Genomic DNA, 26,582 nt, shown 5'->3' on the forward strand with positions numbered 1-26,582 from the left:
GAAATTATAACGTGGGCTTTTATTACCAAAATTGGAAACCTGAACTTGCTCATCACAAGCAATCAGAGCCCATCTTTCATTTCTTTGTTCAGGAAGAATGAAAACTGTTCTGGGATTTACTGTGGAGACTGGGATCTTTCTGCCCTGGTCATGTGATGGACAGACAAGAGCTCAACTCATTACACTACCAAAATCAGCTATGTGTCTTCTACTGAGACATCATCACGTGTGACCCTCTCGTGATCAGAATACACATTTAGGCTGCCGTCACACTAGCAGTATTTGGTCAGTATTTTACATCAGTATTTGTAAGCCAAAACCAGGAGTGGGTGATAAATGCAGAAGTGGTGCATATGTTTCTATTACACTTTTCCTCTAATTGTTCCACTCCTGGTTTTGGCTTACAAATACTGATGTAAAATACTGACCAAATACTGCGAGTGTGACGGCAGCCTTAAACTGGGTTCACTTGTTCCAGCACACATCCATGTGTCACGGGCCCAGCCTAAGGCCGGGGTCACAGTTGCGAGTTCAATGCGAGAAACTCACGTGAGTCTCTCGCATCAAGTCCTGGCACTGCCGCCGGCACTCGGGACTGGAGCGTACAGCTGCATAGAAATACATGCAGCCACAAACTCCGGTCCCGAAGCGGCAGTGCCAGGACTTGATGCGAGAGACTCGCGTGAGTTTCTCGCATTGAACTCGCAAGTGTGACCCCAGCCTAAAGGGTGGTATTGCGCTGTGTGTCCGAGAACAGTGTGGCAAAACCACATAAGGTTAATGCTAATTGCAGTGGTTTTGTGAAATTTTCAGATGGAGCACATGAAAACAATAAAGGTTCCTATTGAATGAGAACAAGCCCAAATCTTGAAAGAGATCATTTATATAATAGGTATTTGGGAAAATTGTATAACCCATTATTACACAGTGAAATACCTGTATTTTCTGAAAATACTCACTTTTTGTTGAAATTATCAAAGTTTCTTTTTCCAAATGCCATGCCTTTGTGTTATTATTATTATAATATATTATTTATAAATGATATGCAGTATAGCTATTATATATGATGATAGTGGATAATTCAATAATTTCTCACAAATAACCTTTCTATAGCATTAAAAATAAATGGCTTCATACACTTAACAATTTGCTGTATAATAAGCTAAAAATGTCTAAAAGCTGGAATGGAAGGAGCAGGAATAGAAAAGGTGTTGAATGTCTGCCAAGTTTGGACTGTAATCTGAGCAATGGCAGAGGAAAGCATGTGCTTTTTACAGACGCCAAGAACGATTGAAGTAAATGAAAAAATCTATAAAAAAAAAGCTAAAAAAAAATTACAGCAAGATGATTACAGAGCTGCACACGTGCAATTTTAAAGGAAGAGCAATAACTTTTTCTAGGAGCAGAAACCTTTGAACTTGAAGCCTCATGTCTGAATATAAACTTTAGTATAGTTTATCTTACTGATATACAGTACACTGTATGGAAAGAAATATAACATACCGATTACAAACCCTCCAAAAATAACTTAAAGAGGCTTTCTGTTTTCAGCAAAGTGGATCCCAAAGTCTGTGATGCTCTGGTCTCTGTGTTTTAACTGCAGCAGTGATGTAATGTAGACACCGTTGCAGTCAGTCCTTGAGATCAGTGGATCGACTGTTGTAGACAGGAAGAGCCACTGAGCTCATTGATTCTCCTGCTATTTTTCACTTTTCATTGTACAGGAATGATTTTGACAACCAGCCTTTGTACAGCAGACAGCTGGGGGCTGGTATTCTCAGGCTGGTAAGGGTCCGTGGATATTGGCACCCCCCAGCCTAAAAATAGCAGCCTGCAGCCACCCAGAAAAGGCACATCTATTAGATGCGCCAATTCTAGCGCTTTGCCTTGCTTTTCCCACTTGCCCTGTAGCGGTGGCAAGTAGGGTTCATATTTGTGGAATTGATGTCACCCTTGTACTGTCGGTGACATCAAGCCCATGGATTAGTAATGGAGAGGCGTCTATAAGACACCTATCCATTACTAATCCTATAGTTGTATGGTAAATTAAGACACATTCAAGAAAAAACACCAAATACAGGCAAAGATGCTTACCTGTCTAAATAGGCCTCAATACAAATGCACAAGCAGGGTGCAGCGGACCCAAACAAAATAGCAAATGCACAGGTGCAATACCTAATGAAACAGCCAGCCTTCAATAAGGGTTTGGCCGTGTGGTACACCAATGCACTAAGATAAAATACTCTGTATGTGGCGTGTTCACACAAGGAATACAAAGCATCTGGTGGCCTCTGTTCGCACGGGATGCATTTTAGCACTGGGCAGCCCGCCATTTGGCGTCATTAATAGGCTGTAGCCAGATGCTTTGTATTGCACCTGTGCATTTGCTATTTTGTTTGGGTCCGCTGCACCCTGCTTGTGCATTTGTATTGAGGCCTATTTAGACAGGTAAGCATCTTTGCCTGTTTTTGGTGTTTTTTCTTGAATGTGTAAATTAAGACACACCCAGAATAACACTTAGTGCGCCGGAGTTATTTGTAGATAAACATGGTATTATTTCTCCAGAGCACCTACTACATTGAGCACCCTCTATATGTTCTATTATACCCAGAATAGTCTTTTATTTGAAATAAAACACAAAGAAACACACTTTTACTTTTTTATTTAAAAATAAGAAACACAGTTATACTCACCTATGGCCCAATTCCACTGAATCCATTGTCTCCTGAAAGAAAACAAAGATAAAAAATGACAATATCCCTCACCTCTCCGTCGTTCTGTCCCACTCCATAATCCATGTCTGGGAGATAAACAGTTTTCAACCTGGACGGTGCCAAGATGCAACCGTCCAGGCTGAGAACCAGTGGTGAATGAGCTGCTGCGAGGGTCGGCAGTGATGTCATTGAGGTTATAAAGGTGACATCAACACCACAAATATGAACCCCTCTTTACACCGCTACAAGGCAAGTGGCAAGAGCCCACTTCTTGATAACCAGCCTTGCTGAAGCTGACAGCTGAGGGTTGCAGCCCCCATCTGTGAATTTTGCCTGGCTGGTTATCAAAAATACAAATGTTTTAAATTATTTATTTACAGCGCAGGAGCTGGTTGATGAATACTCCCATCAGCCACTCCTGCTCTCACTGTTATTATCTGCAGCAGGCGTCATCTGATGGGAGCGGTAGTCTCATCAGCTGACACCAGTGACCAGAGGTAAACTTTATACCTCTGATCACAGCTGCACTCTCTCACTGTCTTTTGACAGCATGGGAACAGCGGCTCTCTGACTGGCAGTGATTATTTCACTGCCGATCAAAAGCGGTGCTTGCCGCGCTGTCATGCATATGATAGCATAGCAAACACTGTATGTTCGGGCCTCCCATTCAAGTGAATGGGGTCTGGGTTCGGTTTGTGGTCCGGGTACTGTTCTGGTACCCAAACTCAAACACTTTGTAACTGTTCGGCTGAATCCGCCAGACCCGAACATCCAGGTGTCCGTCCATCTCTACTTGCTGGTCTGAAGCTGTACGGTGCTTACTGGCATCACCAAGTAATGATGCCAGCAGTATGACACATGACTGCTGAGGAGTGGACAATGACTGCCTGTGGTGGTCACTTGCAGCCATGGTACGTAATCACTTGCAGCTTGTATTCAAAGGCTGCCAAAGTACAATGGAGAATCTGTGCTGAATCAGTGGATGAATGAAGCGATAAGTATGTTCTATGTAGTTGTTGTTTTGCTATAAAATATTTTATATATTTTTTAGTTGACAACCCTTTTAAGGATGTATCCAGTTTGGTCAGAAATGTTTAGTTTTTTTAAACGTTCAGCATTACAGTGGTCATAACTTTTTTATTTTTACATCTAAATAGCAATATGAAGCCTAAAGGCCTAATTCATTAAGACTATCTATACATATAATTGTCTAAGGGTTTTTCCGTCTGTCTGTCTGTCGGTCTTTCTGTCTGTCCTGGAAATCCCACGTCTCTGATTGATCTCAATCAGAGACCGGCACAGCATCGACGTAGAAATCCCGCGTCTTTGATCAGCAACGGGCACAGCGACGATGATGTCATAAAGGACGTAGACATCTCACGTTTCTGATTCAGCAACAGGCACTGTATCAACGTAGATGTCATAATGGTTGCCATGGCGGCGATGATGTCATAAAGGTTGCCTCGACCAATCAGCGACGGGCACAGTCTGCCGCGAATTCTGGAATCATCATTGTCCATATACTACAGGGACATGCATATTCTAGAATACCCGATGCGTTAGAATCGGGCCACAATCTAGTATTTCATAAGCCTGTAATAAAGGAGCCCTCCTATTAACTCTTTTTTTTCCATAAGCCTGTGCATACGTGTCTGTAATATAGTGTGAGTGTGTTAATATACTTACCTATTCCTGCCTTTTCTGGGATCCAGCACTGCTCCTTTCCTCTTCTGAATGACGCCACCGCTCCTTATACTTTCCTCGGCACACTGCATGACCCAGAGTGACTTTTACAGTGTCAGTCGATGGAGTATCAGAACGAGGCCTTATAGGCTTATATTGTAAAAGAGACTTGCAGCTCACGGATAGAGCAAAGAGTGACCTGGAAAGTCTGAAGAGCGGTGAACTCACTGAGAAGAGGAGTAGAACAATGCTGGATTCCGGACAAAACCGATGTAGGAGTGTATATTAACACACTCACAGTACCCTACATACACATATACACAGGTTTAGAGGAGAAAAATTAATGAGGGGGCTTCTTTAATGACAGATGTGCAGAAATAAGATGAGCCTAATGCATTTAGACATAGATGCCACTAAATGAATTATGTCTACAAGGCGAGCACCAATATTATAGCACTGTTGTGCACAAAAATTGGCATAAAAACACCTGAGAAATCCCATGAAAAATAACACATCACATTCATTTGGAATAAACAAAAATATTACATTTACTTATAAAAAAACAAGGAAAAAAGCAAATTAAAAATAAGTAAAAGTCCAAAACAGTGAAAGAACTGCACAATGATAGTCCAGAGTAAAGCTACCTCAAGTCCCTGATGGATAACCAGAACTATGGCATGAAAAAAATGGGAAATGGGTATACCAATACCAAATGATGAAATACACACAGTAAGGCCGGTTTCACACATCAGTGCCTCCGGTACATGTAGTGACAGTTTTCTCACGTACCGGAGACACTGACACACGTAGACTCATTCAAATGAATGGGTCTATGCAGATGTCAGCATGTTTTGAGGGACCATGTGTCCCTGTGCAAAACACGCAGACATGTCCGTTTTTACTCAGACACACGGCCTGCCAAACGTCCCGCACACGTGCACACGGAGAACAGTGTACATTGTCCTCCGTGTGTGGCACCCCTGGGGTCCAGTCACCCTAGATGTACTGCACCTCATCCAGAGGTCTGGTATCCCACTCTCACATAAGGAGGGGGCACTATCCAGGACTCTAACACTCACATCCAACACACACCAGTTCAGTCGGGGCACCTGGGCGTACCCTTAGGGAGGAAGGCCTCAATCCAGGCTAGATAGGAATGGGTGATGGGAGTGGGTGAGGTACGTAGAGTAGGAGAGGAGCTGATTAGAGGGGAGTCAGTCAGAAGGGAGTCTGTGAGAAGTGGAGCTGAGCAGACAGGGTCTGCAGCTCCTGACAGCCTGAAGAGAGAAGTTTGAGGGAGAGACAGAGAGAAGCTCCCGGTAGGACAGAAGGGGTCCTTGGTGCACGGGAAGTTTAGAAGCCACCCGTGAGACCCGCATCCATGCTGACCATTGCCAGGTGGAAGGACCAGGTCGCAGTCAGGGGACCGACCCCAACTTAGTGGAAAGCTTCAAGTTCAGCTAAGAAACCGTAGGCTGTAATGACTGTAGGAGTCACAGCCACATCCACCTATAACTCACCAAAAAGGCAGCCGGATAGAATCCATGGGACTCAGAAGACGTAGCCAAACCAGGTTCGTGACTGCTGGCTTGGGACATTGTGGATGAGACGCTGGGCAGGAGAAGTGGAAGCCAGTGTAGTGAGACCACCAGAGAAAGGCATAAGGAAGGAGTCCTGGAAAGGTGCACCTCAATTTACCTGGGAGTTTGCTGGGCCACTGACCCAGAGAACACGGCAGCCGGCTGGCGTTTGTGGACTGGAGAATTGTAAGTAAAAGTGTAAACTGCACCTCGCTGTGTCCTTTGAGTCATTGCTGCGTCACCTGCCTGACATAACCACAACCGCCAACTTAACACTTAACCCTACAACTGTCCTGGGACTAGCTTTACCCATTGGGAGCTGCACCATCTTTGCTGCGCCACCATTGCAGCTAACATAGAAAAAACTCAGAAAAAATACATACCATGAGATACGGCCTTCCCAAAACCCTGTCTAATGACAAATGCACACTTAGCAGGATGCAGCAGGCCTCCACTGATAAAGGCTAGGAGCGGCACAGGTGCAAACTACTTGATAAAAACAACCACCCCAGCCAAACATTGCAGGGGTTGGCTGCCTAGCAGAAAAAATGCACATTGATATGACTCACATAGGACGCCAGTCACACTGATAGGTGCGGTGCACAGTGTCTGTATGCAACCTATTGATGACGCCCCTTGTATTAACAGGCGGGCTGCCCAGCACTATAAAATGCAGCACACAGTGAAAGACGCCCCAGAAAAACCTAGCCAACATAAAGAGGCCTGGCCACATCCTGCAAAAAAAGATATGATATAGTGCAAAAAAATGCATGCATATGATAAATACATACACTATATGAGGTATTGGTTTAATATTTTGGCCAAAATAAAGTAAGCCCGCAACCCAACGTCAAGGGTCCCCATAATATTGCGGGTCCTAACACTAATATCAAAAACAGCTAACATAGAAAAAACTCAGAAAAAATACATACCATGAGATACGGCCTTCCCAAAACCCTGTCTGATGACAAATGCACACTTAGCAGGATGCAGCAGGCCTCCACTGATAAAGGCTAGGAGCGGCACAGGTGCAAACTACTTGATAAAAACAACCACCCCAGCCAAACATTGCAGGGGTTGGCTGCCTAGCAGAAAAAATGCACATTGATATGACTCACATAGGACGCCAGTCACACTGATAGGTGCGGTGCACAGTGTCTGTATGCAACCTATTGATGACGCCCCTTGTATTAACAGGCGGGCTGCCCAGCACTATAAAATGCAGCACACAGTGAAAGACGCCCCAGAAAAACCTAGCCAACATAAAGAGGCCTGGCCACATCCTGCAAAAAAAGATATGATATAGTGCAAAAAAATGCATGGGCCCTCCCAGCCTTAAAAAAGCAGCCCGCAGCTGCCCAGAAAAGCCGCATCTAATAGAATTCTGGAGCTTTGCCCGGTTCTTAACACTTGCCCTGTAGCATTGGCAAGGTGGGGTAATGACGGGTTAATGTCACCATCCTATTGTAAGGTGACATTAAGCCGACTTAGTAATGGAGAGGTGTCAATAAGACTCCTACCCATTACTAATCCTAAAGTAGTTAAAGGGTCAATCAAACACACCACACAGTAAGAAAAAAGTCTTTTAATGAAATAAAACAATATACACATTTTTTCCATTTTTATTACTCTGCCATTCCAAGCAAAGCCCTCGATCTCCTGGAAAAAATGTCAACATAATAAGCCAACAATATATCCATACCTGTCCGGCGTACAGTCAGTCCCACGCAGTAATTCATTTCTAGGGGAATGTACATTTTACAACCAGGAGTGCTGCTAATGCGACCACTCCCAGCTGTAAGCTACTAGTGAATGAATGAAATGCTGGGAGCAGAGCTTTGGTGAATAGCAGTGACGTCACCGAAGCTGCGCTCCCTGGCAGGCTGAACTAAAATTAACTCTTCAGCGTGGGAAAATCAGCTGGCATTTTCCCAAGCTGAAGAGTTCATTTTAGTTCAGGCCGCCAGGGAGCACAGCTTTGGTGACATCACCGCTAATCACCAAAGCTCCGCTCCCAGCATTTAATTCATTCACTAGTAGCTTAAAGCCGGGAGCGGTAACATTAGCAGTGCTCCCGGTTGTAAACTGTAAATTTCCCTAGACATGGATTACTGCATGGGACTGACTGTACACATGGGTATATTGTTGATTTATTATGTTGACATTTTTTCCAGGAGATCGAGGGCTTCGCTTGGAATGGCAGAGTAATAAAGATGGAAAAAATGTGTATATTGTTTTATTTCATTAAAATACTTTTTCTTACTGTGTGGTGTGTTTGATTATCCCTTTAACTACTCTAGGATTACTAATGTAATTGACATTATTATTGACACCTAAGCCGGCTTAATGTCACCTTACAATAGGAAGGTGACATTAACCCCTCATTACCCCACTTGCCAATGCTACAGGGCAAGTGGGATGAATAGGGCAAAGCTCCAGAATTGGCACATCTAATAGATGCGCCTTTTCTGGGCAGCTGCGGGCGGCTGCTTTTTAAGGCTGGGGGCCCATATCTATGGCCCCTTACCAGCCGGAGAATAGCAGCCCGCACCTGTGAGTTTTGCTGGGTTGGTTGTAAAATATAGGGGGGACCCACGTCAGGTTTTTCTTTCATTCATTCTCCTCTGCTCGCGCTGCTGCCCATCGAGCATGGGACAATGGATGACATCTGGCTTCAGCACCACAAGCAGGGGAACAGCACTTACTGTAGCACTGCTTCCCGATGGCCGTCCTTGTGGTCCTGATGCGGCACATGGTTGCCACACGTGTGCCACATGGATGTATCACATGGACACACGGACACAGATATCTCCAGTACCGTGTTTACCAGTACCGGAAATATCAGGCCGTGTGAAACCGGCCTCAGAGACCATCAATACATAGTAAATCAAGAACCACAAACCTTTATTAAAATCAAAATGGAGTAAGAAAGGAGAATAACTGCAAAAAATCAAATAATTACACAAAATATCAATGAAAAAACAACAATCTAATGAAAAATACATGAATTGATTAAATAAGTGGTATTTAAATAATAACAAAAATATAAGTCATAATGCTGCCTAAATGAAAAATATGTATCATATAGCGAGAACCACTAAAGCACGGTGAATAGAACAATGTAACATCAAGACTGCGAGGAACCAAAAAAAATTAAGAAAATCCTCAGATATAAAGTTTTGATCTTATCAAATCATAGGGAGAAGTGAGTCCCCATGCCTATCACTGGGTAGACTGGCTTCCTCAGGGGTTAACATGTAGGCAAAAATAGCACATGTTAAATACCCGTATAAGTGTAGAAATACCTGAGGTATTTAACGTGCTCCATTTTTGCCTACATGTTATTCCCTGAGGAATGCGGTGTACTCTCCCTCCAGAAATTACATGTTAGTGGCTTATCTATCCTCCAAACAAAAAGACCAAGCGATTACCGTATTTTTCTGACCATAAGACGCACTTTTTTTCCTCCAAATTTGGGAGGAAAATGTGGGTGCGTCTTATGGTAGGGATGTAGCATGTGGGGAGGGGGGCAGCAGCGAGTGGGACGCAATGATATCCCACTTCAGGAGGCAGAAAAATGTCCCCACTGTGGGAAACAGCTGCTGAGGAAACCATGTGGTCCCGATGATTAAGTGCAGTGAATATTCATTAGCTACTCCCCGCCCACCTATCAGCTGAGCAGTGAGCGGGGAGCAGCAAATGAATACTGCACTTAAGCAGCGACACACATGGATTCCTCAGCGCTGATTCCTGCAGCAGCTGGGGAGATCCATGTGTCCGGGGGAGGAGGAGGCAGCAGCAGCAGGGTCCGGGGAAGAGGAGATCGATGGAACCTTCCTGGGCTGGAGCTGAGTGCTGTGTAGGAGGACCTGTGATGATGTCAGAAGTGGGCGGGCTGGAGCATCACATGGCAGCACAGAGCCCTCCCTCTTCTAGACATCATCACAGGTCCTTCAGACTCCAACACTAGAATCTGCTGGCTTCCATTACCTGTGCTGTGGAAAGGCAACAAGAGGGAGGGCTCTGTGTGTGCAGTCATGGGATGCTTTTACCTCACCACAGTGTGGCTGGCTGCCACAATTAAGAGGTTAGTATTTCCAAAACACAATAAAGCACTCTGCCACTCCTTTAGTGAAATATAACTCCCAGCATGTCATAGGATCTGCAGGACATGCTGGGAGTTATAGTTCTCCCATGGGATTTTAAAGCAGCACTACAGTGTTATTTTGCAGTGCTGGAGTGGTGCTTTCAATATCAGCCCTGCGCCCCCATTCTTAGGCTGCCGTCACACTAGCAGTATTTGGTCAGTATTTTACATCAGTATTTGTAAGCCAAAACTAGGAGTGGGTGATAAATGCAGAAGTGGTGCATATGTTTCTATTATACTTTTCCTCTAATTGTTCCACTCCTGTTTTTGGCTTACAAATACTGATGTAAAATACTGACCAAATACTGCTAGTGTGACGGCAGCCTTATACTCACCCTCCAGCGTCTTCATATAGTACTTCACAGACACCACACTGGTCCCGCAGCTTCCAACATAATAACATACTATTATATATAATAACACCACATATAATAGTATTTTATTAAATATTTTACCACATTTTTTTGCTTCAAATATTTTTTTCCCTATTTTCCACCTCTAAAACCTGGGTGCGCCTTATAGTCCGGTGCGTCTTATAGTCCGAAAAATACGGTATATTCCAACCTCCCATTCCTCGTTTCCCCACACTGCCGAGGGACAGTTGTGAGGATCTCATTTTCTTTAGATGATTAGACAATGTGGCTAAACAAAGATGTAAGACAGGCAATTAACAGTAAAAAGAAAGCATTTGCACTACTAAAGCAGGATGGCACCATTGAAGCTCTAAAAAACTATAGGGAGAAAAATACTTCATCTAAAAAACTAATTAAAGCTGCCAAAAAGGAAACAGAGAAGCACATTGCTAAGGAGAGTAAAACTAATCCCAAACTGTTCTTCAACTACAGGTCCTTCTCAAAAAATTAGCATATAGTGTTAAATTTCATTATTTACCATAATGTAATGATTACAATTAAACTTTCATATATTATAGATTCATTATCCACCAACTGAAATTTGTCAGGTCTTTTATTGTTTTAATACTGATGATTTTGGCATACAACTCCTGATAACCCAAAAAACCTGTCTCAATAAATTAGCATATCAAGAAAAGGTTCTCTAAACGACCTATTACCCTAATCTTCTGAATCAACTAATTAACTCTAAACACATGCAAAAGATACCTGAGGCTTTTATAAACTCCCTGCCTGGTTCATTACTCAAAACCCCCATCATGGGTAAGACTAGCGACCTGACAGATGTCAAGAAGGCCATCATTGACACCCTCAAGCAAGAGGGTAAGACCCAGAAAGAAATTTCTCAACAAATAGGCTGTTCCCAGAGTGCTGAATCAAGGCACCTCAATGGTAAGTCTGTTGGAAGGAAACAATGTGGCAGAAAACGCTGTACAACGAGAAGAGGAGACCGGACCCTGAGGAAGATTGTGGAGAAGGACCGATTCCAGACCTTGGGGAACCTGAGGAAGCAGTGGACTGAGTCTGGTGTGGAAACATCCAGAGCCACCGTGCACAGGCGTGTACAGGAAATGGGCTACAGGTGCCGCATTCCCCAGGTAAAGCCACTTTTGAACCATAAACAGCGGCAGAGGCGCCTGACCTGGGCTACAGAGAAGCAGCACTGGACTGTTGCTAAGTGGTCCCAAGTACTTTTTTCTGATGAAAGCAAATTTTGCATGTCATTCGGAAATCAAGGTGCCAGAGTCTGGAGGAAGACTGGGGAGAAGGAAATGCCAAAATGCCTGAAGTCCAGTGTCAAGTACCCACAGTCAGTGATGGTGTGGGGTGCCATGTCAGCTGCTGGTGTTGGTCCACTGTGTTTCATCAAGGGCAGGGTCAATGCAGCTAGCTATCAGGAGATTTTGGAGCACTTCATGCTTCCATCGGCTGAAATGCTTTATGGAGATGAAGATTTCATTTTTCAGCACGACCTGGCACCTGCTCACAGTGCCAAAACCACTGGTAAATGGTTTACTGACCATGGTATTACTGTGCTCAATTGGCCTGCCAACTCTCCTGACCTGAACCCCATAGAGAATCTGTGGGATATTGTGAAGAGAAAGTTGAGAGACGCAAGACCCAACACTCTGGATGAGCTTAAGGCCGCTATTGAAGCATCCTGGGCCTCCATAACATCTCAGCAGTGTCACAGGCTGATTGCCTCCATGCCACGCCGTATTGAAGCAGTCATTTCTGCCAAAGGATTCCCGACCAAGTATTGAGTGCATAACTGAACATTATTATTTGTTGGTTTTTTTGTTTGTTATTAAAAAACACTTTTATTTGATTGGATGGGTGAAATATGCTAATTTATTGAGACAGGTTTTTTGGGTTATCAGGAGTTGTATGCCAAAATCATCAGTATTAAAACAATAAAAGACCTGACAAATTTCAGTTGGTGGATAATGAATCTATAATATATGAAAGTTTAATTGTAATCATTACATTATGGTAAATAATGAAATTTAACACTATATGCTAATTTTTTGAGAAGGACCTGTATATCAATAGTAAAAGAATAAAAACTGAAAATGTAGGCCCCTTAAAAAATAGTGAGGAAAGAATGGTTGTAGATGACGAGGAAAAAGCTAACATATTAAACACCTTCTTCTCCACGGTATTCACGGTGGAAAATGAAATGCTAGGTGAAATCCCAAGAAACAATGAAAACCCTATATTAAGGGTCACCAATCTAACCCAAGAAGAGGTGCGAAACCGGCTAAATAAGATTAAAATAGATAAATCTCCGGGTCCGGATGGCATACACCCACGAGTACTAAGAGAACTAAGTAATGTAATAGATAAACCATTATTTCTTATTTTTAGGGACTCTATAGCGACAGGGTCTGTTCCGCAGGATTGGCGCATAGCAAATGTGGTGCCAATATTCAAAAAGGGCTCTAAAAGTGAACCTGGAAATTATAGGCCAGTAAGTCTAACCTCTATTGTTGGTAAAATATTTGAAGGGTTTCTGAGGGATGTTATTCTGGATTATCTCAATGAGAATAACTGTTTAACTCCATATCAGCATGGGTTTATGAGAAATCGCTCCTGTCAAACCAATCTAATCAGTTTTTATGAAGAGGTAAGCTATAGGCTTGACCACGGTGAGTCATTGGACGTGGTATATCTCGATTTTTCCAAAGCGTTTGATACCGTGCCGCACAAGAGGTTGGTACACAAAATAAGAATGCTTGGTCTGGGGGAAATTGTGTGTAAATGGGTTAGTAACTGGCTTAGTGATAGAAAGCAGAGGGTGGTTATAAATGGTATAGTCTCTAACTGGGTCGCTGTGACCAGTGGGGTATCGCAGGGGTCAGTATTGGGACCTGTTCTCTTCAACATATTCATTAATGATCTGGTAGAAGGTTTACACAGTAAAATATCGATATTTGCAGATGATACAAAACTATGTAAAGCAGTTAATACAAGAGAAGATAGTATTCTGCTACAGATGGATCTGGATAAGTTGGAAACTTGGGCTGAAAGGTGGCAGATGAGGTTTAACAATGATAAATGTAAGGTTATACACATGGGAAGAAGGAATCAATGTCACCATTACACACTGAACGGGAAACCACTGGGTAGATCTGACAGGGAGAAGGACTTGGGGATCCTAGTTAATGATAAACTTACCTGGAGCAGCCAGTGCCAGGCAGCAGCTGCCAAGGCAAACAGGATCATGGGGTGCATTAAAAGAGGTCTGGATACACATGATGAGAGCATTATACTGCCTCTGTACAAATCCCTAGTTAGACCGCACATGGAGTACTGTGTCCAGTTTTGGACACCGATGCTCAGGAAGGATATAATGGAACTAGAGAGAGTACAAAGGAGGGCAACAAAATTAATAAAGGGGATGGGAGAACTACAATACCCAGATAGATTAGTGAAATTAGGATTATTTAGTCTAGAAAAAAGACGACTGAGGGGCGATCTAATAACCATGTATAAGTATATAAGGGGACAATACAAATATCTCGCTGAGGATCTGTTTATACCAAGGAAGGTGACGGGCACAAGGGGGCATTCTTTGCGTCTGGAGGAGAGAAGGTTTTTCCACCAACATAGAAGAGGATTCTTTACTGTTAGGGCAGTGAGAATCTGGAATTGCTTGCCTGAGGAGGTGGTGATGGCGAACTCAGTCGAGGGGTTCAAGAGAGGCCTGGATGTCTTCCTGGAGCAGAACAATATTGTATCATACAATTAGGTTCTGTAGAAGGACGTAGATCTGGGGATTTATTATGATGGAATATAGGCTGAACTGGATGGATAAATGTCTTTTTTCGGCCTTACTAACTATGTTACTATGTTATGTTACTATGTTACAATCTGATGGCTTTTACCCGATGTGTTATGGGGGCCTTTAGGTCAGGCAGTGTGTCTGTATCTCTTACTTGTCCCAATTATGGTCCCCAATGTAAGCATTCATTTGTGTCAAAATATCTGTGTTTAGAACAGATTAATATTACATATGTTTTTATAACTGACTGTAGATACTAATTATTATTAACTATAATCTTTTGTTTTTTCCCTTTTTTTCTAACTTGACGGGATTCTATATGCAGACAATAAAGGGCTAGCCTTCTACTCCATAGGTCTGAAGTCAGGTAAGACAAAGTATTTCTCGCCATTGTTATTGAGTAGTTCTTAGTGATTTCTGTGTATCCATCACATCAAGTTAAAAATATTCATGAATTTAATATATTGAAATTGTATTAACCCTTATTGTCATTAGGCCAAAACCTCCAATAGTAATGGTTTAAAATATGTGTTAATGGGAACCTGTCATCTGAATTTGGCGGGACTGGTTTTGGGTCATATGGGCGGAGTTTTCGGGTGTTTGATTCACCCTTTCCTTACCCGCTGGCTGCATGCTGGCCGCAATATTGGATTGAAGTTCATTCTCTGTCCCCCGTAGTACACGCCTGTGCAAGGCAAGATTACATAAAAAACTTTTGTTTTGTTTGGTTTTTGGACAAGGCTTTTGAAAACCAAAAAATGCATGCCAAAAATGTCTCCGAGTTACTGCATGATTCCATGTATCAGTTGCTATGTAGTGGACACGGTTTTCATACAACCGTGCAGTAAGTAATAATGAAGTCATTCAAGTGCAGCCTGATGTTTTCTACGCACCCATGGACTAGAATGGGCGAGTTTCGTCTGAGTTACGTGTCAAATCCCAGCATGCTGAAATTTTTTTTCTATTGCCGAATCGTTATGAGAAAGAAAAGTTGATCAGCACTGCCCCATTACATTTCATTGATAAAAAAAAAATTGGATAGTACTCGTCCGATTAATTAGGTGGTGTGAGCGAGCCCTAAATATCATGAGTTGCATTGCAGGCATGCGTTTTTGGCATGCAGCGACCTCTTCCTGGGACCCTGCTCTAAATGTCACCACAGCTCCAAAATAAGGCTACGGCCCCACTATCAGTATTGGGTCAGTATTTTTCCTCGGTATTTGTAAACCAAAACCAGATGAGGAACACTCTGAGGAAAAGTATAATAGAAACAAGTGCCCCAATTCTGTATTTTTGATCCACTCCTGGTTTTGGCTTACAAATACTGAAGGAAAATACTGACCAAATACTGATAGAGGGGCCATAGCAAGTTGCCACATACTTTTGGCCACATAGAGAATCCCAAGTGAATTGCAGTGTGTTCCAAATTGTTATTCCATATCCATCAATGTAAAACAAAGGAGCTCCACAAGAAAAAAAGACCAACCCTCCATTCAAAAAATTATATATAAAAATAAAGACAGTATAACTATCCAAACTCTTTCACTCACCCCCTATTCCTGGAGAAAACAATCTAGAAACTTCCATGGTTTATATGTTGCCACTCTTGTCATCACTGTTGTTTGTGGTAATCTGAATTATTCCTGTAGTTGCTTGTAAATGTGGTTCATGCATAGTGCATACAGTCAACAAACACACTAGTCAAACTGATAGTAAAATTATAGGTCATACATACAACATACCTTCCATCTTTTGAAGAACAGAAAGAAAGACATCAATGGGGCATACATAAGGCGCTGTGGAAAATTTTGACCACGCCCCTGGCCACTCTCCAATCCACACCCATTTACCAATTTACTTCTACCCTGGCAGGAGGAGATGTCAGAGGCATGGTGGTACTGTGAGAAATTCAGATACTGGGGGCTGCAGGGTGTAGACCCAAATCCAAGATGGGATGGCCATATAGACCGGACTGAGATTGGACCACAAATCAAGGACTGGCCGACAGCTCTCTCAACCCGAACATGACAACTGCATAGAAATACATGAACCTGTCACGGTCAGGTGTAGGGAGCTGACAACCAGTCTGTACATTACAGTCCGATTTCGATCTCATTTATACAGTTGTTTGACTGTGCCCTTAGCAGCAACATTCCGGTGACAGATTACTTTTTAGACAGGGTATTGGCCAACCAGGTCCAACAAGTTGGAATCAAAGGAACAACCAGTAATACTCACAGATTGGGCTCAGCTGCTCTGATGATGGCCAAAGATCCCAGCAATTGGTGGCAATATTCATGTGGGCTGTAGTCATGATGTCTCCGCTGCAGCCTGTTAACAATCACGAGGAGCAGCAGCAGAGAACCATCTCTGGAGCAGGGGAGGGCAAGTATTGTACTTGTTATTAAGCTCAGGTATGGAAGTAGGTGAAAGGAGAAAACCCCTTTAATTAGTAATTAGGAAATAAAGTTAGGTTACTTATCATATGAAGTCGAAACATAGGAGAACCACAGGAGTATACAGGAAAATATAAATTTTATTTGAAGACAAAAAACATTAAAAACTACACATTTAAAAGACACCAGATGAAAACACCAGGGATAACCAGACACAAATAACATCAATTGATACATATATCATATATAATGAGGCAATAGTGCTCTGCTACTCTGAATTGATATACATAATGGAAGATCCATGGCCCCCATACCACCTAACAATAATGAAATGACACCTGATCTACCTGTAAGAGTACTCAATATAATATAACCAGCTCCATTGCTCCAGACCAGAATATCATGCATAATGCTAGGACTAAGATATGAGTCATGTCTCAAAAGGGACACAGAAAAAACCCATAGAGGTGAATTCCCAACCAACGTAACCAAGTATCCCTTAGGACATGAAACAACCCAGGATCTTACCAAGTATAGGGAGGTCCCTGGATACAGCGCGACCCCCGACGCGCGTTTCGCCGCTCCTACACTCAGGCTTTCTCAAGGGGAGTGCCTTGTTCCTATACGCCGAACCTTTTATCCTCACTTCCTGGGTCACATGATATCATGTGATCGCAGGCTATGCAGCGCTGTGTGTAACGGCGCGTGCGCCAGCGGCCCGCCCCCCCGGCCATCCCCCAAGCCCGGCACACGTCGGCGGACAAGCGAAAAGGTCCCATGGACACCATGACAACCAGATCACCTGCCGCGGACGCATCTTGGCCGGACCCGGAGGGCGCCGGGGGGCGGAGCAAGCCGGCGCACGCGCACCACAGCAGAATATGGTGCCGCTTGTAAGTGTGGTATAACATCAAGGTTACAACCTCAGCCAGCAAATATGTAGAGAATAGCTATTACAAGAGGGACAATATCAGTACAACATCACACCCACAAGGGATAGCAGTCATTGTGGCATAATAATAATAATTAATCATAAACGACAATTCCATAGTATGGCAATATCCCCACGATCTTCTTGTCCCACTTATAGATCCACCTCAACGGAAGGAAGGATAATAGGTCCAGTTATGATGGATACTAAATAAAAATAAAATACAAAGGATAAATATAAAAAGAAACAAAACAACACAAACACAGGGGAACCTTTGTATTTTATTTTTATTTAGTATCCATCATAACTGGACCTATTATCCTTCCTTCCGTTGAGGTGGATCTATAAGTGGGACAAGAAGATCGTGGGGATATTGCCATACTATGGAATTGTCGTTTATGATTAATTATTATTATTATGCCACAATGACTGCTATCCCTTGTGGGTGTGATGTTGTACTGATATTGTCCCTCTTGTAATAGCTATTCTCTACATATTTGCTGGCTGAGGTTGTAACCTTGATGTTATACCACACTTACAAGCGGCACCATATTCTGCTGTGGTGCGCGTGCGCCGGCTTGCTCCGCCCCCCGGCGCCCTCCGGGTCCGGCCAAGATGCGTCCGCGGCAGGTGATCTGGTTGTCATGGTGTCCATGGGACCTTTTCGCTTGTCCGCCGACGTGTGCCGGGCTTGGGGGATGGCCGGGGGGGCGGGCCGCTGGCGCACGCGCCGTTACACACAGCGCTGCATAGCCTGCGATCACATGATATCATGTGACCCAGGAAGTGAGGATAAAAGGTTCGGCGTATAGGAACAAGGCACTCCCCTTGAGAAAGCCTGAGTGTAGGAGCGGCGAAACGCGCGTCGGGGGTCGCGCTGTATCCAGGGACCTCCCTATACTTGGTAAGATCCTGGGTTGTTTCATGTCCTAAGGGATACTTGGTTACGTTGGTTGGGAATTCACCTCTATGGGTTTTTTCTGTGTCCCTTTTGAGACATGACTCATATCTTAGTCCTAGCATTATGCATGATATTCTGGTCTGGAGCAATGGAGCTGGTTATATTATATTGAGTACTCTTACAGGTAGATCAGGTGTCATTTCATTATTGTTAGGTGGTATGGGGGCCATGGATCTTCCATTATGTATATCAATTCAGAGTAGCAGAGCACTATTGCCTCATTATATATGATATATGTATCAATTGATGTTATTTGTGTCTGGTTATCCCTGGTGTTTTCATCTGGTGTCTTTTAAATGTGTAGTTTTTAATGTTTTTTGTCTTCAAATAAAATTTATATTTTCCTGTATACTCCTGTGGTTCTCCTATGTTTCGACTGAATATTTGGAGTAGGTTGTTATAGGGGCCTAGACATTGTTCCTGGCCACCCTAACATTATGAGTCTGGGTGTTTGTGCAGTGTTACTTATCATATGTATAGAATGAGAACAGGAAAGATACCAATTTTTTTAATTCATTTTTTTTTAATTCAAGATTTAGCATACATTTTTGGGAACTATATAAAATTCATATGAACTTTTTAGTAATAAGTCCCCCTTTTTCAATTTCTCAATACACTGTGTGAGATCATACAGAAAGGTTAGGTCCACACTTTCACCAGTAAGCGTGGGATACATCGACAGAATTAAAACATAAGCTTTAACATACCTTCCTTACATTTCATGGGCTGGTAGCAATTAATATCTAGTTCTTCAATTTTTCCTTCTCATGTGTGCCTCCTAATAGTACACATGTTGTCGTTACATAAGGGATAAGCTAGGTAGGCCACAGCGATACAATTAGACATCACATACTGTTGAGGGAGGATCTAAATTGATCCTTCACGGTTGACTCAGTGATTTCCAAATTAAAATGACCAGACGGAGACGCGTGCCTCTGTGTGGGGGATCGAGCAGATCTCTGGGCCCCCGTTTATTGTGTTGCAGTTTTATCATATTAGCAAATTCTACTTCCACCAATCAGCATAAGAACACGCTCACAGTTCTTAACCTATAAGAATACAGGAAAAACTTAACCCATGAGGATACAGGAAAAATGGAAACTACAGATATGGTCGTGTCTTTTTGGCATAAAAAACATATTAACAGATGCCTCAGTCTTGTATAGCGATTGTTGTGAATTCCGGTCTTGGGCTCTCCCTCCGGTGGTTATTAGTGGTATTTTTGTGAGTTCTGCTCTTTGGCTCCCTCCTGTGGTTTTGAGTGGTATGGCTGCTTCTTGGATTTAGCTTCAGCAGCTGTTTTCACTGATCGTCTTTCTGGCTCGGCTATATTAGTCTGGCCTTATCCCTCATTCAATGCCAGTTGTCAATTGTTCCTGCCTGGAGTCATTGCTCTTAGGACTTTCCTGACACTCTGACCAGTTCATCAAAGCTAAGTCCTTGCTTGTTCTTTTGCGGTTCTCTTGTTGTGGACTTGTTGTTCTGCACTTTCTTTGTTTTTGTTCATTTGTCCAGCTTTTCAGTATGGATCTATTCAGCTAAGCTGGATGCTCTGGGCAGCAGAGTTTGCCCTCCACACCTTTAGTCAGGTGTGGAGATTTTTGCATTTCTCTGCGGTGGACTTTTTCTAGTTTTTATTACTGACCGCACAGCGTTCTGTCCTGTACTATTTTCTATCTAGCTAGAAGTGGCCTCCTGTGCTAAATCTTGTTTCATACTACGTTTGTCATTTCCTTCTCCTCTCACAGTCATTATTTGTGGGGGGCTAATCTATCCTGTGGGGATTTTCTCTGAGGCAAGATAGTTTTCCTGCTTCTATCTTTAGGGGTAGTTAGCTCTTAGGCTGTGACGAGATGCCTAGGCAGTGTTAGGAGCATTCCACGGCTGCTTCTAGTGTTGTGTTGAGCTTAGGGACTGCGGTCAGTATAGTTGCCACCTGCTCAGAGCTAGACGCATGTCGCTCCTTAATCACCAGATCATAACAGTACAACTGGCCAAAAATGAGCTGAATGCCTCTCAAAAGAAGGAAGAGAAAAAGAGTTTTGAGCCATTTTTTTTTCCTTTAGTTTGTTTTGTCTTTTTCCTTCCTCTTGATCTCTGGGTGATTCGGGATTTGGATGCAGGCATGGATGTTCAGGGTTTGTTTTCTTGTGTGGATCAGCTTGCTGCAAGAGTACAGAGTATTCAAGATTATGTGGTTCAGACTCCGGCCTTAGAGCCTAGAATTCCTACTCCGGATTTGTTTTACGCGGATAGATCTAAGTTTTTGAACTTTAAAAATAATTGCAAATTGTTTTTTGCTCTGAAACCCCATTCCTCTGGTGACCCCATTCAGCAAGTAAAGATAGTTATTACTCTTCTGCGTGGCGACCCTCAGGACTGGGCATTCTCACTTGAGCCAGGGAATCTGGCATTGCTTAATGTAGATGCATTTTTTCAATCGCTCGGATTATTGTATGACGAACCTAACTCTGTAGAGCATGCTGAGAAAACACTGTTGGCCCTGTGTCAGGGTCAGGAAGCGGCAGAATTATACTGCCAGAAATTTAGAAAATGGTCTGTGCTCACTAAATGGAATGAGGAGGCTCTGGCAGCAATTTTCAGAAAGGGTCTTTCTGAAGCCCTTAAAGATGTTATGGTGGGGTTTCCCACGCCTGTTGGTTTGAGCGAATCTATGTCTCTGGCCATTCAGATTGATCGGCGCCTGCGCGAACGCAAAGTGGTGCACCATATGGCAGTGTCCTCTGAGCAAACTCCTGAGCCCATGCAATGTGATAGGATTTTGACTAGAGCGGAACAGAGGGGATACAGACGTCAGAATGGGCTGTGTTTTTACTGTGGTGATTCTGCTCATACTATTTCTGATTGCCCGAGGCGTATTAAGAGGGTCGCTAGATCTGTTACCATTAGTACTGTGCAGCCTAAGTTTCTCCTGTCTGTGACCCTGATTTGCTCATTGTCATCTTTTTCTGTCATGGCATTTGTGGATTCAGGCGCTGCTCTGAACTTAATGGATTTAGAATTCGCTAGGCGCTGTGGTTTTTCTTTGCAGCCTTTGCAGAGTCCCATACCCTTGAGGGGTATTGATGCTACACCATTGGCCAAGAATAAACCTCAGTACTGGACGCAGATGACTATGTACACGGCTCCTGCACATCAGGAAGATTGCCGTTTTCTGGTGTTGCATAATTTACATGATGTTGTTGTACTGGGTTTTCCATGGTTACAAGTACACAATCCAGTGCTGGATTGGAAATCAATGTCTGTGACTAGTTGGGGTTGTCAAGGGGTACATAGTGACGTTCCTTTGATGTCAATTTCTTCTTCCCCCTCTTCTGATGTTCCTGAATTTTTGTTAGATTTCCAGGATGTATTCGATGAGCCCAGGTCCAGTTCCCTTCCTCCACATAGGGACTGTGAGTGTGCTATTGAATTGATTCCTGGCTGTAAGTTCCCTAAGGGCCGACTTTTCAACCTGTCTGTGCCAGAGCATGCCGCCATGCGGAGCTATGTTAAGGAGTCTTTAGAGAAGGGGCATATTCGGCCGTCTTCGTCACCATTGGGAGCGGGATTCTTTTTTGTTGCCAAGAAGGATGGCTCCTTAAGACCCTGTATTGATTATCGCCTTCTTAATAAGATCACGGTCAAATTCCAATACCCTTTACCTTTGCTCTCTGATTTGTTTGCTAGGATTAAGGGGGCTAGTTGGTTTACCAAGATTGACCTTCGAGGGGCATATAATCTTGTTCGTATTAAACAGGGTGACGAATGGAAGACTGCATTTAATACGCCCGAAGGCCATTTTGAATACCTCGTGATGCCATTTGGGCTCTCTAATGCTCCATCTGTGTTCCAGTCTTTCATGCATGATATTTTCCGCAATTATCTTGACAAATTCTTGACTGTGTATTTGGATGATATTTTGATTTTTTCCGATGATTGGGAGTCTCATGTGAAGCAGGTCAGAATGGTATTCCAGATCCTTTGTGATAATGCTCTATTTGTGAAGGGGTCTAAGTGCCTATTTGGAGTTCAGAAGGTCTCTTTTTTGGGGTTTATTTTTTCTCCTTCGTCTATAGAAATGGATCATGTTAAGGTCCAAGCCATTCATGACTGGATTCAACCCACATCTGTGAAGAGCCTTCAGAAATTTTTGGGCTTTGCTAATTTTTATCGCCGTTTCATTGCCAACTTCTCTAGTGTGGTTAAACCCCTGACCGATTTGACGAAGAAAGGCGCTGATGTGACTAATTGGTCCTCTGAGGCTGTTGAGGCCTTTCAGAAGCTTAAACGCCGATTTACTTCTGCCCCTGTGTTGCGACAAGCGGATGTTTCTCTTCCATTTCAGGTTGAGGTTGACGCTTCTGAGATTGGGGCAGGGGCCTTTTTGTCACAGAGGAATTCTGATGGTTCCTTGATGAAGCCATGTGCCTTCTTTTCCCGAAAGTTTTCGCCTGCAGAACGCAATTATGATGTCAGCAATCGGGAGTTGTTGGCTATGAAGTGGGCGTTTGAGGAGTGGCGACATTGGCTTGAGGGAGCCAAGCACCGCATTGTGGTCTTGACCGATCATAAGAATTTGATTTACCTTGAGTCGGCCAAGCGGCTGAGCCCTAGACAGGCTCGATGGTCCCTGTTTTTCTCCCGTTTTGATTTTGTGGTCTCGTATCTTCCAGGATCTAAGAATGTTAAGGCGGATGCCCTCTCTAGGAGTTTTTTGCCGGATTCTCCTGGAGTCCTTGAGCCGGTTGGCATTCTTAAGGAAGGGGTGATTCTTTCTGCCATCTCCCCTGATTTGCGGTGGGTGCTTCAGGAATTTCAGGCTGATAGGCCTGACCGCTGTCCTGTGGGGAAGCTGTTTGTTCCTGATAGATGGACGAGTAAGGTGATTTCTGAGGTCCATTGTTCAGTGTTGGCTGGTCATCCTGGGATTTTTGGCACCAGAGATTTGGTTGCTAGGTCCTTTTCGTGGCCTTCCTTGTCGCGCGATGTCTGTGCTTTTGTGCAGTCCTGTGGGACTTGCGCCCGAGCCAAGCCTTGCTGTTCCCGCGTTAGTGGGTTGCTTTTGCCTTTGCCCGTCCCGGAGAGGCCTTGGACACATATTTACATGGATTTTATTTCGGATCTTCCTGTGTCCCAGAGGATGTCTGTTATCTGGGTGGTTTGTGACCGGTTCTCTAAAATGGTCCATTTGGTACCTTTGCCTAAATTGCCTTCCTCCTCTGATTTGGTTCCATTGTTTTTTCAGCATGTGGTTCGTTTGCATGGCATTCCGGAGAATATTGTGTCTGACAGAGGATCCCAGTTTGTTTCCAGGTTTTGGCGGGCCTTTTGTGCTAGGATGGGTAATCAGACCTTGGAAACCTATTTGAGATGCTTTGTGTCTGCTGATCAGGATGATTGGGTGACTTTCTTGCCGTTGGCCGAGTTTGCCCTTAATAATCGGGCCAGTTCGGCTACTTTAGTTTCACCTTTCTTTTGTAATTTTGGTTTCCATCCTCGTTTTTCTTCAGGGCAGGTTGAACCTTCTGATTGTCCTGGTGTTGATTCTGTGATGGACAGGTTACAGCAGATTTGGACTCATGTGGTAGACAATTTGACGTTGTCCCAGGAAAAGGCTCAGCGTTTTGCTAACCGCCGTCGGTGTGTTGGTCCTCGACTTCGTGTGGGGGATTTGGTTTGGTTGTCCTCTCGTCATTTTCCTATGAAGGTTTCTTCCCCTAAGTTCAAGCCTCGGTTTATTGGTCCTTATAAGATTTCTGAGATTATCAATCCTGTGTCTTTTCGTTTGGCCCTTCCAGCCTCTTTTGCCATCCACAATGTTTTCCATAGATCTTTGTTGCGGAGATATGTGGTGCCCGTTGTTCCATCTGTTGGTCCTCCTGCCCCGTTGTTGGTTGAGGGGGAGTTGGAATATGTGGTTGAGAGGATTTTGGATTCTCGTTTTTCGAGGCGGAAGCTTCAGTATCTTGTCAACTGGAAGGGTTATGGCCAGGAGGATAATTCTTGGGTTGCTGCCTCCGATGTTCTTGCCGCTGATTTGGTTCGTGCTTTTCATTTGGCTCATCCCGATCGGCCTGGGGGCTCTGGTGAGGGTTCGGTGACCCCTCCTTAAGGGGGGGGGGTACTGTTGTGAATTCCGCTCTTGGGCTCCCTCCGGTGGTTGTTAGTGGCATTTTTGTGAGTTCTGCTCTTTGGCTCCCTCCTGTGGTTTTGAGTGGTATGGCTGCTTCTTGGATTTAGCTTCAGCAGCTGTTTTCACTGATCGTCTTTCTGGCTCGGCTATATTAGTCTGGCCTTATCCCTCATTCAATGCCAGTTGTCAATTGTTCCTGCCTGGAGTCATTGCTCTTAGGACTTTCCTGACACTCTGACCAGTTCATCAAAGCTAAGTCCTTGCTTGTTCTTTTGCGGTTCTCTTGTTGTGGACATGTTGTTCTGCACTTTCTTTGTTTTTGTTCATTTGTCCAGCTTTTCACTATGGATCTATTCAGCTAAGCTGGAAGCTCTGGGCAGCAGAGTTTGCCCTCCACACCTTTAGTCAGGTGTGGAGATTTTTGCCTTTCTCTGCGGTGGACTTTTTCTAGTTTTTATTACTGACCGCACAGCGTTCTGTCCTGTACTATTTTCTATCTAGCTAGAAGTGGCCTCCTGTGCTAAATCTTGTTTCATACTACGTATGTAATTTCCTTCTCCTCTCACAGTCATTATTTGTGGGGGGCTAATCTATCTTTTGGGGATTTTCTCTGAGGCAAGATAGTTTTCCTGCTTCTATCTTTAGGGGTAGTTAGTGTTATGATCTGGTGGTTTAGGAACAACATGAGACAAGCTCTGAAGGAGGTGGTATCTGTACTGACCGCAGACAATGAACCTAGCAGCGCAACTAGAAATAGCCGTGGGGGGTACCTGACGCTCCCGAGACCCCTCGGCACAGCCTAAGATCTAACTTCCCCTAAAGATGGAAACAGGAAACCTATCTTGCCTCAGAGAAAATCCCCAAAGGAAAGATAGCCCCCCACAAATATTGACGGTGAGAGGAGGGGAAAATAACATACGCAGAGATGAAATCAGATTTTAGCATAGGAGGCCAGTCTAGCTTGATAGATAGGACAGGAAAGGATACTGTGCGGTCAGTATAAAAACTACAAAACAATCCACACAGAGTTTACAAAATCTCCACACCTGACTAAAGGTGTGGAGGGTAAATCTGCTTCCCAGAGCTTCCAGCTAACAGAAAAAATCCATAATGACAAGCTGGACAAAAATAGAATGCACAGAACAATAAGTCCACAACATGTGGACTGAAAAGAGCAAAGCCAGAACTTATCTTAGCAGAACTAGTCAGGAAACCAGGAGAATCCAAGCAGAGATGTGAATCCAGCCAGAAAACATTGACAAGTGGCATAGGCTGAAGACTAGAGCCAGGTTAAATAGCAGAGCCAGGAGAGACGATTAGTGAAAGCAGCTGCTAAAGCTAAACCCAAGGAGCAGCAGTTCCACTCAAAACCACCAGAGGGAGCCCAAGGGCAGAATTCACAAAAGTGCCATTTACAACCACCGGAGGGAGCCCAAGAACGGAATTCACAACAAGTTAGCTCTTAGGCTGTGACGAGTTGCCTAGGCAGTGTTAGGAGCATTCCACGGCTGCTTCTAGTGTTGTGTTGAGCTTAGGGACTGCGGTCAGGATAGTTGCCACCTGCTCAGAGCTAGACGCATGTCGCTCCTTAATCACCAGATCATAACAAGCGATACACCCACGAGTCTCCTCCCTGGCTCGAGTTAGAACACTCAAGGTCTTTATACCAATTATAAACCATAGCCTAGTTGAATAACAAAATGTTATCTTCGTGAGAAACAGGACAGAGTTACTTCATGGCAGCTGTAACCTTCTACCTAAGTAAATAACAGAATTTATCTTTAACCAACAAGAAAATGGAGTCAAAGCACAAAATGGAGAATCTTTCATAATTTGT

At 43.7% G+C, this 26,582-nt stretch overlaps 1 protein-coding gene across 1 annotated transcript in view; it reads left to right on the forward strand.

The window, feature by feature from the left end:
• The window catches only part of TMPRSS9 (transmembrane serine protease 9), a 229,271-nt gene that overhangs the window by 62,224 nt on the left and 140,465 nt on the right, over nt 1–26,582 (forward strand). The window contains exon 5 of the mRNA XM_069740847.1: nt 14,647–14,688. Coding sequence (XP_069596948.1) covers nt 14,647–14,688 — 42 coding nt within the window. The remainder of the gene's footprint in view (nt 1–14,646; nt 14,689–26,582) is intronic.

The sequence above is a fragment of the Ranitomeya imitator genome, chromosome 1 (assembly GCF_032444005.1).
Source record: "Ranitomeya imitator isolate aRanImi1 chromosome 1, aRanImi1.pri, whole genome shotgun sequence".
Classification (NCBI taxonomy): domain Eukaryota; kingdom Metazoa; phylum Chordata; class Amphibia; order Anura; family Dendrobatidae; genus Ranitomeya; species Ranitomeya imitator.